Source organism: Aegilops tauschii, chromosome 1 (genome assembly GCF_002575655.3).
Source record: "Aegilops tauschii subsp. strangulata cultivar AL8/78 chromosome 1, Aet v6.0, whole genome shotgun sequence".
Taxonomy (NCBI): Eukaryota; Viridiplantae; Streptophyta; class Magnoliopsida; order Poales; family Poaceae; genus Aegilops; species Aegilops tauschii.
Window position 1 is genome coordinate 107,080,679 of NC_053035.3, and position 19,960 is coordinate 107,100,638.

General features: G+C 49.4%; 1 protein-coding gene across 1 annotated transcript; it reads right to left on the reverse strand.

The window, feature by feature from the left end:
- Positions 1 to 13,486: 13,486 nt before the first annotated feature.
- On the reverse strand, positions 13,487 to 17,062 carry LOC141027752 (uncharacterized). Its single transcript, XM_073505113.1, has 3 exons — positions 16,106 to 17,062; positions 14,383 to 15,738; positions 13,487 to 14,251 (listed from the first exon to the last, which is right to left on the reverse strand). Exons 1-3 carry the CDS (start codon positions 17,060 to 17,062, stop codon positions 13,487 to 13,489), a joined length of 3,078 nt encoding a protein of 1,025 aa, XP_073361214.1.
- Positions 17,063 to 19,960: the final 2,898 nt, after the last annotated feature.

Consider the following 19,960-nt stretch of genomic DNA (forward strand, 5'->3'; position numbering starts at 1 on the left):
GGAGATGGTGCTGGTGAATATGTTGATTAAGATTGGTCCTCCCACAATGAGAGGATCATTGGTGATGACGATGGCTTCAATTTCCCCCTCCCGGAGGGAAGTTTCCCCGGCAGAATAGCTCCGCTGGATCCCTTGATTGCTTCTGCCAAGGTTCCGCCTCGAGAGCGGTGGCGCTTCATCCCGAAAGCCTTCTGTTGTTTTTTTCTAGGTCAAAACCCTTCATATAGCAGAAGATGGACACCGGGGGCTGGCCAGGGGGCCCACAAGCTCAGGGGGCGCGCCCCCAGGCTTTTGGCCACCTGGTGGGTCCCCTTCTGGTCTTTCTTCACCCAATATTTTTTATATATTCCAAAATAGTTCTCTGTAAAGTTTCAGGACATTTGAAGTTGTGGAGAATATGTATCTCAGATTTGCTCCTTTTCGGTCCAGAATTCCAGCTACCGGCGTTCTCCCTCTTCATGTAAATCTTGTAAAATAAGACAGAAAAAGCATAAGAATTGTATCCTAAGGTCTAATAATTGCCAATAATGCAATAAATATCAACATAAAAGCATGATGCAAACTGGACGTATCAAGAGGGAAATTGTTGGAAGCTGGAATTCTAGACCTAAAAGAGCTACACTATTCTAAGGAGCTCCAAATGACCTGACACTTTACAGAGATGTTTTATTGAATATATAAAAAATATTGGAACAAAGAAATACCAGAGGGGGCACCTATTGCTTACAAGGCAACAGGGTGCGCCCTGATGCCTTGTGGGGCCCATGACAGCCCTCCGGCGCCCCTTCTTCTATATGAAGATTTTTGCCCTAGAAAAATAATAGAAGAAGACTTTCGGGACGAAGCGCCGCAGTCTCGAGGCAGAACCTGAGCAGGAGCAATTTGGCTCTTCGGTGGAGCGATTCCGCCGGGGATACTCTTCCCTTGGGAGGGGGAAATCGAAGTCATCGACATCACCAACAATCCTCTCATCATGGGAGGACCAATCTTCATAAACATCTTCACCAACACCACCCCATCTCAAACCCCAATTCATCTCTTGTATCCAATCTTTGTCCCAAAACCTCAGATTGGTACCTGTGGGTTGCTAGTAGTGTTGATTACACCTTGTAGTTGATGCTAGTTGGTTTAATTGGTGTAGATTACATGTTTAGATCCTTAATTATATTCAATACACCTCTGATCTTGAATATTAATATGATTTGTGAGTAGTTACTTTTATTCTTGAGGACATCGGAGAAGTCTTATATATTGTAAGTAATCTTGTGAAGTTGGTATTCATTCCATATTTTGATGATATGTATGTTGTTCTTCCTTTAGTGGTCTCATGTGAACATCGACTACATGACACTTCACCATACTTGGGCCTAAGGGAAGGCATTGGGGAGTAATAAGTAGATGATGGGTTGCGAGAGTGATAGAATCTTGAACCCTAGTTTATGCGTTATTTCGTAAGGGGCTGATTTGGATCCATATGTTTCATGATATGGTTAGATTTATCATAATTCTTCTTTCGTAGTTGCAAATACTTGCAAGAGGGGGTAATCATAAGAGGGTTGCTTGTTCAAGTAAGAACAACACCTAAGCACCGGTCCACCCACATATCAAATTATCAAAGTAGTGATCATGAATCAACTAAACATGATGAATATGACTACACAATAATTCACATGTGTCCTCGAGAATGCTTTGCTTACTATAGGAGAACTTTTCGGCTTGTCCTTTGCATTAAAAAGGATTGGGCCACCTTGCTGCACCTTTTCTACTATTTTTACTTGCTACTTATTATGAATTACCTTGCTACAAAACTATCTGTTACCGCTACTTTCAGTACTTGCAGAGAATACCTTGTTGAAAACCGCTTATCATTTCCTTCTGCTCCTCGTTGGGTTCGAAACTTTTACTTATCAAAAGGACTATGATTGAACCCTTGTACTTGTGGGTCATCAGTCCTTCGTGGACGTAAGCCATGATGGCATAGACAAGGTTGCTTCTTCATGGACCCTCCGTGGGTGGAGCACTCCGTGGACTCGCGCAACCATTACCCTAAGTGGGTTCAAGTCTCCATCAACGTGGACATATGATAGCACTGCCTATTGGAACCACGAGAAAAATCACTGTGTCCTCAATGTGTTCGATTAACTACAAACCCTTCCTCTACTTTCATGTGCAAAGTCTTTAATTTCCGCTACCACTATATTAGATTTGCATGTGTAGGGTGATACGTCTCCAACGTATCTATAATTTTTGATTGTTTCATGCTATTATATTATCAATCTTGGATGCTTTAGATGCATTTAGATGCTATTTTATATCATTTTTGGGAATAACATATTAACCCTGTGCTTAGTGCCAGTTCCTGTTTTTTTGCTTGTTTTTGGCTTTTCAGAAAATTAGTACCAAACAAATTCCAAACATGATGAAACTTTACATTGATTTTTTCTGGACCAGAAGGTACCCTAGAAGGTTTGGGAGGAGGCCAGAAGACGTACGGGAGAGCCACGAGCTCACAGGGCGTGCCCCCTGAGCTCGCGACTCCCACGCAACTCTATTTGACCTAATTCCACCTCCATAAATTCCCAAATATTCCCAAATCAACAGAGAGCCACCCGAAACACTTTTCCACTGCCGCATGCTTCTGTTCTTCCATGATCCCGTCTGGAGGTCTTTTCGGGTACTCTGCCGGAGGGGGAATTGATTGCGGAGGGCTTCTACATCATCCTTGCTGCCTTCCAATGATGCATGAGTAGTTCACCACAGATCTACGAGTCCATAGCTAGTAGCTAGGTGCCTTCTTCTCTCTCTTTGATCTTCAATACAATGTTCTCCTCGATCTTCTTGGAGTTCTATCCGACGTAGTCTTCTTTTGCGGTGTGTTTGTTGGGATCCAATAAATTGTGGGTTTACGATTAGTTTATTCATTGAAAGTAATTGAGTCTTTTCTGAATTTTATTATGAATGATTGTTATAGCTTTGTATTTCTCTCTAATCTATTCATTTGGTTTGACCAACTAGATTGATTTATCTTGCAATGGGGGAGGTGCTTTGTAATGGGTTCAATATTGCACTGCTCCATATCCCAGTGACAAGACACATATTTGTATTGTTGCCATTAAGGGGAAGACGAAGGGGTTTATTCATATTGGTTGGATTTACTTTGTCCGCATCATGTCATCTTGCTTAAGGCGTTACTCCATTTTCATGAACTTAATACTCTAGATGCATGCTGGATACCCATCGATGGGTGGAGTAATAGTAATAGATGCGGGTAGGAGTTGGTCTACTTGTCTCGGACGTGATGCCTATATACATGATCATTGTCGTGAATACGTCATAACTATGCGCTTTTCTATCAATTGCCCAACAGTAATTTGTTCACCCACCGTATGATATGTGTTCCAGAGAGAAGCCTCTAGTGAAAACTATGGCCCCCGGGGTATACTTTATCATATTATTAATACCAAAAAAATACTTGCTGCAATTTTATTATTTTTATTTTACTTTTATTTTTGTTTATCTATAATTATCAAAATTAATCCTTACAAGTAATGAGTTCAAGGGGATTGGCAACCTTCTTGCCCGCGTTGGGTGCAAGTATTTTCTTTTGTGTGTGTAGGTGCTACTAAAGGGAGTTTGCTTGGTTCTCCTATTGGTTCGATAAACTTGGTTCTCACTGAGGGAAATACTTATCTCTACTGCACTGCAGCTCCCCTCCTCTTCAGGGCATAGGTTGCTAGTAGACTTGCTAGAATTGCTAAAATATGCAAAGAACTAAATTTGGGAAAATGCTAGGTTTTTATTGGCCAAGTAGTCTAATCACCCCCCTCTAGACCTAATTTCGATCCTACAAGTGGAATGAAGCTTTGGTCTCCATTGCTTTTGTTTAAACACCAAGGGGAGTATGACGTCTAGTGAGGGAAATTATCAGTGTAAAGGTCCTTACTTTGATAGTACTAATTTTACTAATTGGAAGCATAATATGAAAATGCATATTCTTGGTCATAATCCCACCATTTGGGCTGTTGTTCATGTTGGCTTGCAAGGTGACTACTTTGAGGATGGAAAAGAAACGGATTGTGAAGCGACCACAGAAGAGTTGAAGAGGTTACAATACAATGCTCAAGTATGTGACATATTGTTCAACGGTTTGTGTCTCGAAGAGTTCAACAAGATTAGCCGCCTTGAGAATGCAAATGAGATTTGGGATACTTTGGTTGATACGCTCGAAGGTATCAAGTCTGTCAAGGAATCCAAGTTGGATGTGCTCTAGAGTCAACTTGAAAAGTTCAAGATGAAGGATGGTGAAGGAGTCATGGAAATGTATTCTAGGCTAGCTCTCATCACAAATGAGATTGCCGGCTTAGGAAGTGAAGAGATGGCCGACAAATTCATCATCAAGAAGATCCTTAGAGCCTTGGATGGAAAGTATGACACAATGTGCACATTGATTCAAATGATGCCAAATTACAAAGATCCCAAGCCAACGAAAGTCATTGGAAGGATTGTTGCTCAAGAAATGTCACTCGAGGAAAAAGAGGAGCTCCACAACAAGTCTAGTGGTGCTTACAAGGTTTCAAGTGATGCTCCAACAACCTCAACTGACAAGCTGGTGCCGACTGAAGAGATTAGCCTTATGGTGAAGACCTTCCACAAATTCTAGAAGAATAGAGGCAAAGAGGCATGCTCCAACTCAAGATACAATGAGAATAGATCTTCAAGTCGTGACCAAAGTTGCTACAATTATGGAAGACCCGGGCACTTCTCAAATGAGTGCACGATACCTCCCAATGAAATATATGAGTCGCCAAGAAGAAAGAGTAGAATATATGAGTCAGCTCGTAGAGAGAGAAGGAGGTTAGAAGATAGATATGAACGAAGACCTTCTCAGAGAGGCAATGTTTTGGAGAGGAGAGACAATTCCACCAAGAGATACGCAAGAAGAAGACCCCAAACTCATGTCGGTGAATGGATATCTGGTTTTGATTTCGACAATCAATTCAAGAGAAGCTATCACTCCAACTCTAACTATAGTCAAGATGAACGTGTTGCTAGACTAGCTCTTGTGTCCTCCAAGTCCTATGATCTATTTGATTCACCAAACATCTCAATGGGTGACTTCCAATGCACAAATTAAGATCATATCTGGTCCCAACACAAATGCATGGTTCTAAGCATTAAGACCTCATACTTGTACGACTGTACCTCTTTTTGTTATAAGTGTTTTATTCCAAGTTGCTTGATTTTGATCCAATCAAAAGCTGGGGTTGTTTCTTTAACAAAAGATTGTAGAGACCCAAGCTTCAAGGGGACCTTCCTCTCACGGGTTCGATAACCCATGTCACTTCTGGGGAAATAGGTGTGGGGTACTTTCTATTCCATTTTTGGATGACTAAAAGGAAGTATCAACTGGAGCAACTGCCACTACCAAGTACTTCAAAGTAATTTCTTTCAGATTTGTAGTTCGCAACACTAAATTCTCACCAGAAATCTAAAATCACCACAATTGATATTACAAGCTATTAAAATGCTAATAAAATTCAGAGATATCCCTCCTCTCTCCTTTGGATTTGCTAGCCCCTTCCCTTTCATCTCAATCTTCTGTTGGGGATGACATGATGCTGCCCTGTGCCCTGTTGGGTACTGGCCGTGAAGGACACGAAGCTAGGCAGTTGGCTATCATTGTGCCATCGCTCGCTGCCATGCTTGCTCAACGCCTACAGCCGCCATCGACCGTCCCCTTGTTCGCATCGTCCTACCCGACCGCCCTACTTGCTTGACCCCTACAACCGTGTTTCCTCGTCCTGCTTAGCCGCCGCCACACTATCTAGGGTTTAGAGAGCTTGAAAGAAGCAGTTGGCTACATACTTGCGTATGTGTGCGTCCCCGGGTGTGCTAGGATGTTGGGCATCCCGTGTGTGTCATGCATGTACTGTGTGTGTGCTAGGGCATCTAGGCGATGGCTCGATCCAGTGGTTCATTGACCAACTGAGTATGTGTAGAGTGGCCCATTATGCAGTGAACAAATTATCCCTCTTTTTAGCAAATTTCTTTCTGATTGAAGTGACGTGAGAGCGAGCGTGCCAGCCGAGAAATGCATATGAGTAGGTATAAAAAAAATATCACTGACTCAAGGATGGCGGCCGCCAGACCTTGCCCACCAGGTCCTCCACTAGTGGCCTTCTGGTCCGAGCGAATATACTAAATGTTTGTGAGTATAGCATTAGGGAATTTTGTGTTCCAACCATCATTAGTTAATACATGGCAAAGCTTCTCCCTTATGCCGCCTATTTGCCATGTGAATTTATTGCCAATATAGATAAAACCATTTAAGTACAATCTTCAAGAGCTTCTATAAATGCTTGCATGTATTGATGTGTTCCATTTCTTTACTCTTCTTGAACATTCAGCTAGCCATTCATCTAGATGTGTCTCCAAAAAAGTATAAAACATCTGTACCTGTTTGCTTCTAGATGCCCAAAAGCGCCCTGACTGTCGTTTCTCACTATAATACCAATTTAAGAGTTTCACTGTGCCTAGTAAACCCCCTTGTCCAAGGTTGTCAATATAGTTAGGATTTCACCATCCCCTTCCCTCTCAATACATTTTTTGTTATTGCACCTTCCTTGGAGTGCTATCACAATTTCATTGGACTGCCCTTTGTTCTCTCCATCTTTGAATTGACCCACAATATGAGCCACCTTTGGTGGAACTTCTTTCAACATAGTAAGTTTACTTCTGGATTCTCCACAAAAAACAAACCCTTACGACTGAGCGAATCCCTATCTGGCATATCCAAATCTTCATACATCCCACAACTACCACCTTTGGCGCCATAGCCTCGAGGGTAGTCATTATACCACTGATCGACAAATCCAAAGCCTCTTATTCCATGACCTATGAAGGGTACATGTTCCCTTGCCATGCCACATCCTGACCACAACCTCTTTCCCTAACTCCATCAACTAGTATAAAGTCTTCCCATTCTAATTCCTTATGCTAGTGTCCCAGTAAACCATAATTACCACATAAAATAGGTATTTTTGTATTTGACCTCATATAACTCATTTGCCACTCTTTGTAATAGAGATGGATCTATTCAGCTTCTTGCTAACATCCTATCATACTCGAATTCTTACGAGCTCACCTATCAAATCTACTAGGAGCTTTATTTTAACCTCAAGAATGGTACACATGGTGCAAGACATACCTTTGATGATAGGAAGCATCAGCACATGCGCCCAAACATCAATTTATCAAGCACCATAATTCTAGGATTCTCAAAACCATAATACCACTTCATCGGTACGACCTGGTTCCAAAAAAGCCAAGACCAGGTAATCATTGCTTTGTTTCATCCCCGAAGACAACCAAACTTAATAGTAATCAAATTATCATTCATTTCCTCCAAGCGACTACACTTGTCGGATTCCATGCTAAACACATATCAAAGAAAAGAGCACAAGGGCTAAATCCCTTTCTCGTATGAACCATCGTTATAGCCAACCACTTATCTTTCTTGGGCGGATCCATGACTTTGTTTTCTCATATGGAGTCGTCAACCTCATACTCATGGAGATTTAGTCTTCCAAGAAGATTTTCAAATGATTCACTTCTCTCTCTCTCTCGCATGCTGGCTTAGTTCTTCCTTACCCCCCATAAGAGATCGCAAACCAGTCAACAACACCTGCAAACCCTAGGTTTCCACACATGTCAAGTCCCGCTAGAAGCGACAACAGACCTTGACGGAGCAACACCCAATAACGAAGAGACTTCGTAGGGGAGGAGGTGTCGCCCAATCCTAACCAAATAAAAACTTCTATATCTTGATCATTTAAGTGCACCATATATCTACTCGAGGCCGCAGATGCCATGAGGATATTGACAAAGGAATCCTAGTCTAAATAAATAATTCTAAAGAATCTCCATTCAACCATGTCGTATGCCTTATGCATATGTAGCCTTACCGCATGGTAACAATCTGATAGGGTAAATGGTCATCGGTGGATAAAATACCCATGTTTTGAACACATCAACTTGAGTAGCACACAGTCATAAACAACTACATATGATCATAATTTATAAACAACGACACATCATAATAGCAGCACAAACTTATAAACAACAAAACATCAAAAATAAAAACACATTCTCACAAATAGCAACATCTACTCGTAGGCAACAATACTTCAAAAAAAATGGGATGCCCACTTGTCGCATTTTATATGGGTACATGGGTACGTGGGTATGGGTCATACGATCCCATAACCGTACCCGCTCTACTGGATGTGTTTGAAATTTACCTATTCATATACCCATGGGTAAATTTTGTCCCATACCCTTACTGTAATAGGGTTTTTACTCACTGAGTATGCTGGTAATGGGTACCCATTGCCATCCTACTAACGTCTCTTCCCCTTCTTCATGTTCTTTTCTATGCATGTTTTCGTAGGAAAGCAAGATATTTTGCGCTATCGGACACCCATGGAAACAAAAGCACTTTGCACAAGATGTGATTTCATCAAACACTTGTTTTAGGGTGAAATCTATCATCTTGGAAATCACTTGATAAAGAAAATTACATAAACTAATTAGGCTATACCGAGATATTACCTCAAGGCACTCCACCTTCGGAATAAAAACAATAAATGTGCCATTCCACCCAAAAGGTATTGACTTATTATTAACATCATCTTGGATCTCCTTCATCAAAAGTTCACCTAATATATGCCAATTTTTTAAACAAAATTGCATGTAGGTCATCCGGACCTGGAACTTTCATGTCTATGATGGAACATAATGCCTCGTTAACCTCACCCACAGTGTACACCTTATTAAGGGCATCGTTCATCTCAAACGTGACATGTGTCATAACATTCTTCAAAAATAGTGGATTTGTATCATCAACCTGAGAGGTAAGAGACCAACAAAATAACCCAACACCATTGGATTTAAGTAAGCGCTGTCCTCAAACCAATTGCCATGTTCATCATTTAAATGCTCAATATTATTATGTTGATGACGTGCATTTGCAAAGTTATGGAAAATTATTGTATTTCTTTCCGCCAAATTGAAGCCAATTAATCTTACTTCACTACACCCAATGCATCTCTTTTACCTCTAACACATTTTCAATTCCTTGTGTTATCCCCTTTGTTATTTCAAATTTCCAGACGATAATCTTCTATTGCACCCTTCCTAATTTCCGCCCCTTGCAGTCTCTTCTTTGTATTTTTTAAAACAACTTTATCCCACCGGCGCAAGTGTGCATGCACCGTGCAAATATTCCCCCAAGATCAACTTTCTAAACATGAGGCTCCAATTATCCTAGGCCTCTAAAATGAACTCATTGACGCAAGCCTCTATTAAACACCTCACATCAATGAAGCAAATCACCACCCCATGTGAATCCTACATTTCTTGCACCTCCATATTCATAAGTAGGGCCAATGGTTCGAGTGACTATACTAAAGATTTTCTAGTATTGCATCAGGAAATTTTGAGTCCCAACCACCATTAGTTAATGCAGGGTTGAGCCTCTCCCTTATGGCTCCTTGCTGCCAAGTAAAATAATTCTTAACATGGCTAAAATCAGTTAACTGACAATCTTCAAGAGCTTCTATAAATGCTTGCATGTATTGATGTGGTCCTTTTCTCTGGACAACTTCCTTGAAATCCATCGTTAGTCTTGTTGTTGGACATTTAGCCGACCACTCATCAAGATGTGTCTCCCACAGAAATAAAACATCCACTCCTCTTTGCATCTGGACGTCCATAAGCGCCCCGACTACCATTTCCCGCCACAGGCCATGGCATTACCAACTTAAGGTTTTCATTTTGCCCAGTCGACCCCCTCGATATAATTAGGGTTTCATCATCCTCATCCTTCTTCGTACATTTTATGTTGTTGCACCTTCCCTGGAGTGCTATTCATCATTTCATTGTTCCTTCCTTTGTTCTCTCCATCTTCAAATTGACCCACAATATGAGCCACCTTTGATGGAACTTCTTTAGACACAATTATTTTCCTTTTAGGCTCCTCCACAAACGCTAATCTCTTACGGTTGAATGAATCCCTATCTAGCATATCAAAATCTTCATACATCCCACAACCACCACCTATGCCATAGCCATGAGGGTAGTCATTATACTTCCGATCGGCAAAGCCGAAGCCTCCTCTTCCATGACCCATGAAGGGTGCATGCTCCCCTGCCATGCCATGTATAGAACCACGACCACGACCTCTTCCCTTGCCTCCATCATCCAATATAAATTCCCCCATTCTAATTTTGTTTCATCATGCTCGCCTGACCGACATTCTTGATGGTAGTGTCCAACTATACCAGAATTACCACATAAAATAGTTTTTTTATTTGACTTGGTAAAACCCCTTCTTGCCACTCTTCATGATGGAGATGAATCTTTTCAACTTCTTGCTAACCTCCTATCTTACTCGAATTTTTAAAAACTCGCCTATGGAACCTCCTAGGAGCATAATTTTAATCTTAAGAACGGTGTCCATGGTGCGACAACATCTTTGATGATGGGGTCATGCAAAGTCTGATAGCTTCACCTCATGCGCCCAAGCATCCAATTTTTCAAGCAACATAATTCTACCATTCTCAAAACCATAATACTCCTTCATTAGGATGGTTTGGTTCTGGAAAAGGCCAACGCCCCATATTCATTGCTTATTCCAATTCGAAAAACAACCAAACTAAATATTAAACCAAATTATCATTGATTTTCCTCCAAGTAACTTACTTGTCGGATTCCATGCTAAATGCGTATTACAGGAAAGAGCATGAGGGATAAAGCCACCTTGGCTATAGCCAACCACTTAAATTTCTTGGGCAATTCCATGACATCGTTCTCCCAGATGGAGTCGTCAACCTCATCCTCATGGAGATTCAATCTTCCAAGAAGATTTCAATTGGTTCTCTTCTCTCTCTTGCTTGTTGGCTCGGTTCTTCCTTATCCCACATCACAAATCAAAATCAGTCACCAACAACCAATCCCTAGGTTTTCGCACGCGTCAAGTCCCGCTAAAGGCGTTAGCGGACCCCGATGGAGCATTGCCCAGGAACGAAGAAGATCAAATGGTCTGGGGGTAGACTACGCTCAGTGGGGGGCTAGGTGGGGTAGCGTGTCCAAGGATGAAAACCCTAACCAAATAAAAAATTCTCAGAACCCATAGCCAACTTTAGTCCTTGGGTTTTGATTTGTGCTGTTTTGATCTAGGTAGGAAATTGGGTTGCCTCTAATTTACCTGGCCCATAGGAACAAGCCCAACTCAAAAATTGAGAAGGCGAGTACTAGGCACCAGCGCGCTGGCCCAAATTTGGGTTGGACGCACCGTGCCCGCCCAATGCGCTGCGTTTCAATCATCATATCAGGGTGTGCTTCATCCTCAAACATGCTTTTTGCCCCCAAATCACATGAGCGCGGTGCGAGACGAGAGCCGGTCTTCGAAGCTCGCCAGGCCATCACCGCTTGCCGGACCACCACCGCTCGCGGGATTGCCGTCGCTAAGCGGGTTGCCGCCACTTGCTAGATCGCCACCGCTCGCCGGCTTGCCGCCCTCGCTACCGTGTTGCATGAAACGTCCTCCTCCCCGGGACCGCCGTTCTAGCAGCCCCGACGACCTTGCAGTGCGCCTTGCCGCGGTGACCCGTCACAGCTCTAAAAAAGCTTCGATTTCACAACTTTGGAATCGCTCGTTCCAGCAAAATTAGATACTGGTTGAAGCAAATTTTCTTGTCCGTTTGTATCAAAACTTGCTCTGCATCTTTGGAAAACATAGGGTCTAGCAAAAAAATCCAATGGCTCCAACAAAAAAAGATGCTGGTTGAAGCAAAACTTGTCGCCGGTTGTATCAAAAATTGCTTGCTGATCCATCCAAGAAAAAAGCCATCACCACCGCCGGTGGATGTAGCAAAATTTGTCTTCAGTCCCAACAAAATCATGTTGTAGCAAAAAAACCGGCTGGAAAGAGACGATGTCATGGAGATGGATGTAGCACAAATCCACAAAACACCGGTAGTAACAAAAACCAAAAAGGGTTGTAGCAAAATGGTTCGCCGATTCTAGTAAAAATTAACGTGGTAGCAGATTTTGGGTGTGGGAGGGTGGTAGCAAATACATGGGCTGGTTCCAGCAAAAAAGCATGGTTGTAGCAAATCCTACTGCAGCGGCCATGGAGAGGAGCGCAACCAGCTGCAGGCGGCCATGGCGATGAGCGCTGGTTGCTGCACGGTCACGCCGGTGGATGGGCGGTCGCTTGCCGGAGCAGCGCGAGGCGGGTGGATAGTGGCCGCTCGCAGGAGCAGCGAGGGCAGGTGGTGGTGGGGCTCGCTGGAGCAAGGATGCGGCGATGCGAGCGAGAGGCAAAGGCGATGCAGGCAAGACGCGAGCGAGAGAATGAATGGATGAGATTTGTGTGGATGGGCGATTGTTGGGATAAGGACGTGGGTGCCTGGGTGGTGCGCGTGGGACCCATGGACACATGTTGTGTGTGCGACACTGCAGCCGTTATGCTGTGCGCGATGAGAGCGGCGCGACCGGCCGAAAGTTCGGCCAACGCGCCGGATACAAGCATTTCCCAATTGAGAAAGGGAAGCCGGTGGTGCACATATAATGAGCAAGCCCCTGACGCCACGATGCTGGAAACAACCCAACCCGCCGCTGTTATTGCGATGGGTACCATACAAAACCCAAAGCTCCCCGTTGGGAGGAAAAAGCAAAACCCTAAATTTTTTTTTGGAAAAAAGACAATTCATGCAGGATTTCTGAAAGGGAAACGATTCCTGCCAGGCGACCGTCTAGGCATTGCGCCGGTTGCACCGACGTCATCTAATCGCACGGAACGATCTGTGCATACACACGTCTGATGGTACGCGTTCCCCTTTTTCAACATGTACACGTGCACTGAGTCCAACCCAACACGACCGACCATCCACACTTTTTCCTTATCCTCTCACATGGGTCGACCTCAACCATTCATTTTTCCCTTTGTCTTTCTTCATCGCCCCCAACAACCACATCACAACTTTCTAGCAGCGAGATATGTGGGTGGGTGGCGCGGGAGCAACAATGTGACGGTCATGTGCTGGGCGCTAGGACAGCACGGTGGTGCCGATGCGCATGGCCATGTCATTGCTACCACCACCATTGTTGATGGAGACGATGGCCACTGGGCACCATCGAGTTGCGCCCCCCCCCCCTCCACGAGAAGTTGTGACCCTTGAACCGAAAAAGGCTTTCGCCCCGTTTTATAAATAAAGCACCCACCAAGCACAAAGTATCAAGGTAACGACAGAACACAGCACACACCCACGCACAACGCCACCGCAAGTCAGGTACCACACATACACGCACAAACAGACACACACAACCCCAAGTTCCGCTGTGGGCACAGCACAACACGCCCAACACAAATGCCCGACGAAACAACCCAAGACGGCGGCGGTGGAGGCGACGACATGACAATCTAATCTGGTTCCGGAGGTGGTGGGGGCAGCGGTGGCGCCAAACGGAGAGCCATTGCACGAAGCTGGGTGATGATGGAGGTGATGGCGTCTCTCTCCCTGGGCCGGCTAAGCGGCCGCCAAAGCTGCAAGTAACCAGACCATTTGAACAAAGTGTCAGTAGCACGACGAAGAGGGATATGCTGAATCACAAGTTTATTCCTAACAGTCCACAGCATCCAGGCCAGGACCCCAATGGTCAGCCACCTAGTGTGGCGCAACGCGGGTGGGATCGCCTGGAGTTCGGCAAAGAGAGCGGGGAAATTGTTATGGTCCCAGTTTCCACCCACAATCTCGTGGAAACAGCTCCAAAGGAACTGCGCGGACACGCAGGTGAAGAAGATATGGTTCAAATCTTCTTCAGGCCCACAGAGCGGGTAGCGCCCATCCCCAGGGCCATTGCGTTTCAGAACCTCAACGCCAGATGGGAGGCGGCCGCGAATCCATTGCCACAAGAAGATCCTAATTTTCAGGGGGAGGCGGATCTCCCAAATGGAGGAGAGCACCTCATGGCCAAGCGGAGGGGCGATGGCCAGGTATAGAGATTTGGTGGAGAATTGCCCAAAAGGCTCTAGCCGCCATCTAGCACGGTCATCGTCCGTCGAGAGCTCAGGTTCGTGGAGTGCAATGCAGTCGAGCAGCTCTTGCCAGTCCTCGATCTCAGCCGGGCCGAAAGGTCTCCGGAACGCTAGTTGCCCTAAGTCAATAAGGGCGGTCTCCACGGAGATCTGTGGCGCAACCGCCATGGAGAAGAGGTCCGGAAAGCGGGCCGCAAGGGGCAAGTCGCTAGCCCACCTATCGAACCAGAACAGCGTGGCGGTGCCGGAACCAATCTCGATCGAGGTTCGATCCGAAGGACAGGGAGGAGCTGAATGATGGACTGCCAGAACTGTGATCCCCCAGAACGCTGGCAGAAGGCGAGAGGCTGACCACGGAGGTATTTCTGCTGAATCATGCGGAGCCACAGTCCACCTTCACCATTAGCGATCCGCCATAGCCACTTAGTCAGAAGGGCAATGTTCATGCGTTTGGAGGACATGATACCCAGACCGCCGTGGTCGCGGGGTTTGCAGATCTCCGACCACCTGACCATGTGGTACTTCTGCTTATCTCCCTCGCCTGCCCAGAAGAAACGCCCCTGGACGGTGGCAATATCATGATGGAGGGTCTTGGGAAGGCTGTAGAAGCTCATGATGAATAACAGTAGGCTGGAGAGGGATGAGTTAATGAGCACCGTGCGGGCCGCTTTCGAGAGCCATCTACCTTGCCACGGCTCGATCTGGTGCTGAAGCTTTCCCACCGTGGGGCGCAGCTCGGCCACCGTAAGCCTGGAGTCGCTAATGGGGATCCCCAGATATGTCGTGGGGAAGCACCCGAGGTGGCAATTAAGCCAATCCGCAATGCTCTTGCACTCTTCTTGGGTGTAGCCCAAGACCATCACCTCACTCTTGTCGAAGTTGATCTTAAGGCCGGCCATTTGCTGAAAGCACGGCAGGAGGAACTTGAGGTTGGAGATATCACTCTCCGAGCCCTCCACCATGATAATGGTGTCATCTGCATATTGGAGGAGGGAGACTCCATCCCCCCCCCCAACCAGATGCGGTACTATTCCCTTAATGTGGCTAGCCGCCTTGGCGTTATCTAGGATGGCCGCCAGGGCATCGACCACCATGTTAAATAGGAACGGGGAGAAGGGGTCGCCCTGACGCACCCCACAAAATGTGGGGAAGAATGGGCCGAACTCCCCATTGATGTTCACCGCTGTGCGACCCGAGGAAACCATCTGCATCACTCTGGTCACCCACCGATCATCAAAGCCCTTACGAAGGAGACATTCCCGAAGGAAGGTCCAACTGACCGTGTCATAGGCCTTGTGGAAATCCAGTTTCAGGAAAACTGCCTTGAGGTGTTTGGAGTGCACCTCATGGAGCGCTTCGTGGAACACCAAGACTCCATCAAGGATATAACGGCCCTGAATGAAGGCTGACTGGTCCGGGTGGGTGATCCGGTCGGTGATAGGGGCCGCCCTAATGGCGTACCCCTTGGCAAGGATGCGGAAGATGACATTAATCACCGTAATCGGGCGAAATTGGCGGATGTCGGACGCCCCAGCCACCTTGGGGATGAGAGTGATTACCCCATAGTTCAGTCGGGCAAGGTCAATGGATCCAACAAAGAACTCGTCAAACAGGGCCATCACCTCAGGTTTGATCACCTACCAGAAAGTTTGGAAGAACTTGACTGGGAGTCCATCCGGGCCAGGAGCCGAGGATGGGTTCATGCCCTTAATTGCCGCCCATACTTCAGCCTCAGAGAACGGGGCCGTGAGGGCCGCGTTGTCCATAGGCGTGACGCAACAGTGGGCCGGCCAAATGTCTTGCGCTAAGGCAAGACCTCCCCGAGGGGAGGCAGAGAATAGGTCTCTGTAAAAGCCGTCTACATGGGCCCGGATCTCCTCAGGCCGCTGAAGGAGGGTCGCTCTGTCCCACAGGAGGGGGATGGAGTGACGGCGTCTGAGGCCATTAGCGATGGCCTGGAAGTAGGCCGTATTGGCGTCCCCTTGAGGACCCAATTCTGCGTACCTCGTAAGCGCCAGTATGCCTCCTCGTCAGGTAGATGACCATGAGCTGATCTTCCAGGTCGTATCTAAGCATCCATTCGTCCGCCGATAGGCCGGCGGCATCAGCCCGCAGGTCAAGGGCCTGGATGCCCTCAAGGAGGGCTTTCTTCCGCTCACAGATATCCCGGCCCACATTGGCGCCCCATCCTTTCATGAATTGTCGTGACCGTTCGGCACAGAAATGCCATGAATCAACGGCGGAGAGGGCCCGGTGGGGGGCATCTCGCGCCTCTCGCCATCTGGCAACCACCACGGCAGTAAATCCAGGTTGGCGTAGCCAGAAGGTTTCAAAGCGAAAGCGGGGCCGTAGGGGTGGGCGTTCATCCTCCGAAGAGAGGAGTAGGGGGACGTGGTCTGAGCCAATCCGCGTAATTGCCCAGAGCGACGCTAGGGGGCAACGAATGTCCCACTCAGGGTAGGCGAAGACCCGATCGAGGACCGAGCGAGTCGGATCAACTTGGCGGTTTGTCCAAGTGAACCTGGCCCCGACTCGATCGAGCTCTCGCAGCCCCATGTTAGCAATGTAGTCATTGAACATTTGCATGCGAGGGAAGTTCACTAAATTATTGCTCTTGTCTTCTTCCGTCCTGATGAGGTTGAAATCGCCGCCCACTACCACCGGTAGCTGGGCGGAGGTTACCTTCCTACGGAGCTCCGCTAGGAAGGCCTCAGACCGGCGGTGATCGGCAGGGCCATAAACTGCAATGATTTCCCATTTGAAATTTAGAGCCCGCTCAAACACCTCCATGCTAACGAAGAACTCTCCCCGGTCCATGCTTCCTACCTCAAAGGTGGCATCTTTCACGCCTAGGAGGATGCCACCTGAGTGGCCCGTACTCCCACTAGAAGGGAGCCAATGCAAAGCGAACAAGTCGAAGCTCAGATGCTCAAGTTCCGACAGGGAGAATTCGGTACGCATCGTTTCTTGGATTGCCACAATGTCGATTCGCTCGGTTCGCATGTATTCTATGAGTTGGCGGCGTCGACCATCTTGGCCGAAACCGCGGATGTTCCAGAAGAGGGTCCGCATCACGCATCCATCGGGGGGCTGCTTGACCCCAAGACACGTGAGGCGCTCTGGGCGTGGAGGGCTGCGATACGCGAGCGGGTGCGGCCCCGGATCTCACCCGGGGCGGCCGCCGCGAGGGAGGCGGCGCTCGGAGCAGCCCCGGAAGGGGCTGCCAAGGAGGGGGGAGACGTGCATGGGCCTCGGCCGGACGACCATCGAGGATTTCCCGCGCACGTATCACCTCGATCTGAACTAGAGAGGGGCAACCTCCCCCCTGAACACTATGGCCGAGTCCGCTGCCACCTTAGCTAGGTGGCCAAGCGGAGCCGACTCCAAAGCAGAGAAGGAACAAGTAGCAAAGGTGGCCGGAATGGACGGGGTACCTGTCTCGAGGTTCCGGGAAGCGGCCCAGAGCGCAGCCCGCTCGGGAATGGGCAGAGCCGGGCTACCCGCCGGCCTGGCCGCCTCAATCTGAGCGCTGCGTCGCGAGGAAGTCACCGGGGTCGAGGTCGACCGGCCCCTCCTGGAGTACGCCGCAGACCGAGGCGGGAGTGGGGGGGCGGCCACCGGGGTGGCCACCACCGCCGACAACCCACCGAGGGCGATGCACGAGGAGGCCGAGGGGCGGGTCGGCAAAGAGGCGGGCGCGGCCGGGACCAGAGCCATCGGCGCCGGGGTCACGTCCAGGACAGGGGGGACGCAGGCATCCCCAGGTCCGCCCGACCCGGGGTGGCGCGGGGAGTGGAATGGGGTCGATCCCCTTCCGGAACCGGCCCATCCCTCGCGGGAGGTGAAGGAGCATCCGGCGAAGGTGGGGTAGCAGGCGAGGAGACGATCCCGGTGAAGAGCTCAGCGGTGATGGAGGGAGGAATACCGTCTGGGGAGCGGGGGGACGACACCGGGAAAATGGCAAGGCTCGCGTCGGAAGCAACACTCCCGTCCGAAGGGGGTGGGGGCCGCCCCGTGGCCGCGGTCGACGCCCGAACCACCCCTGGAAGCTGTTGGGGGAGGAGGAGGATCGCGGGTGCTGTCCTCAGACTCGTCGTCGTCGTCCTTCGATCCAGAGTGCCGGTCATGGTGGGGACCACGATCGCTGCGATGTCCCCCTGGGCCCCCACCATCGGGGCTGCCCAAGAGGCTGTCGTCGGGGATGCGAGGGCGGCCGATGTGGTTCGGCGGCTCGGGAGAGATCCAGAGGTCGAACCCCTGGTCGTTGAAGAACACCCGGACCGTGACGCGAAGCTTGGACGAGTCAAGGCATTTGACCTTGACCCGCACCTCCTCCTCCTTGCGGAGCGAGAGCTCGTCCACCACGACCACCTTACCGAGGAGGCGGGACATGTTCCGAATGACCCGCTCCGAGCGCGCGATGTCGGGGAGGCCGCCGACGAGAATCCATGCCGTGTCCAGGACGGCCGCAGCCAGGGGGTCCCGGACCGGCACAGAGATGTCCACTACCAGCTTGTTGAGCGCGAGGGTGATGTCGCCGCTGCGGGTGCCGTAACTGACAACATCGGGGAAGACCACCGAGAACTGGTTGCCAGATAGAAGAGTGGCCTGCCAGTCCCAAGTGCAGTGGTAGAGGTGGTTGAGCTCGGCCTCGATCATCTCGGGGGACGCCACCCCGTCCCGGACGGTGACGATCGCGAGGAGCGAGGGTGAGGGAGGAGGGAGGTCCGGGACCTCAATGTGGAAGAAGTCGAGGCCCTCGATCCCATGCCCGTACATCATCAACTCCTCCGGCATCGGCCGGTCGGGGCAAAGGGCAGCCAGATGGCCAGGGCCGGTGCAAACGAAGCAACACTGGGGGCGGGAGCATGCCACCTGGGAGTGTCAAGCGATGCCGCAGTTGAAGCACTTGACGAGGTCGGCGGCACGGTCATCGGGGAGGAGGGCGGTCGGCGCGGGGATGGTCGGGTCGCGCGCCCGAGGAGTGGAGGAGGCCGGGCCGGTGCCCCTCCCCAGGCCCCTCTTCTTCTTGCGCTTGGGGCCTGTCTTGCCCCGACCGGCACTGTTGGTGCCCGACGGGAAGCTAGGCTCACCACGAGGGGGCTGGTAGCGGCGCGGCTCCACGAGAGGCGCTGGGGGATGCACACGGGCAGGGGAGCGGGACCGCCCGCTGCGGTGCGGCGAGTGGTCGCCATCACGGCGGCGAGGTGGGGATGGGAGCGGTGGCGCTGAACCCTCCAGTCGGCGGCCTGTGCGGGCGAGCGGGACCGGGAGCGGTCCCTGCGTTCAGCCCGGACCGGCGGAGGCGGAGAGCGATATTCAGAGCGTGAGGGCGAGCGGCGGTCGGAGCGGGGAGGGGAGCGGCGGCCATCTCGAGCTGACAGCTGACGACGGAGATCAGCCTCATGGTGACCCTTGAAGCCGGGAGCTGGAAGCCTTCCGACAACCCACACACCTTCGCGTGGGAGGAGTTGCAACTGCCCATTGGAGGAATTGTAACCGTTGTTTGGCGGAGCTGCAACCGCATGTTGGAGGGCTTGCCACCGCAGAGAGCAGCCTCGCCGGCAAGGCGCGTTTCCCAGTGCTACGAGTGGCCTAGGGTGGTTTATTTCTAGGGCGAGCGGGAGACAGATGCACGTTGTAGCAGATGTTGGCTAGAATTGAGACGAAGGGGAGGCAGACGACGAGAAGGGGCACAGGATCTGATGGCTGTAGGAAGTTTAATCATGCGCTCGCGCGGTGACCGGCCCAAATTTGGGCCGGCTGACCGGCGCCTAGCGCTGCCCTTTCCAAAATACAAAAGACTCGCCGCCGCGCTCCTCCAAAAAGCCCCCCCCCCCCCCCCCCCCCCCCCCCCCC

What these genes read in the sequence shown, in the direction of transcription:
- LOC141027752 (XM_073505113.1), bottom strand. Translation starts at nt 17,062, where the DNA reads ATGCGTACCGAATTCTCCCTGTCGGAACTTGAGCATCTGAGCTTCGAC. An exon ending in GGCATACTGGCGCTTACGAG is followed by an intron (nt 15,739 to 16,105) that starts GTACGCAGAATT and finishes ACTTTCTGGTAG; the next exon opens with GTGATCAAACCTGAGGTGAT. An exon ending in CCATCATTCAGCTCCTCCCT is followed by an intron (nt 14,252 to 14,382) that starts GTCCTTCGGATC and finishes GTTGCGCCACAG; the next exon opens with ATCTCCGTGGAGACCGCCCT.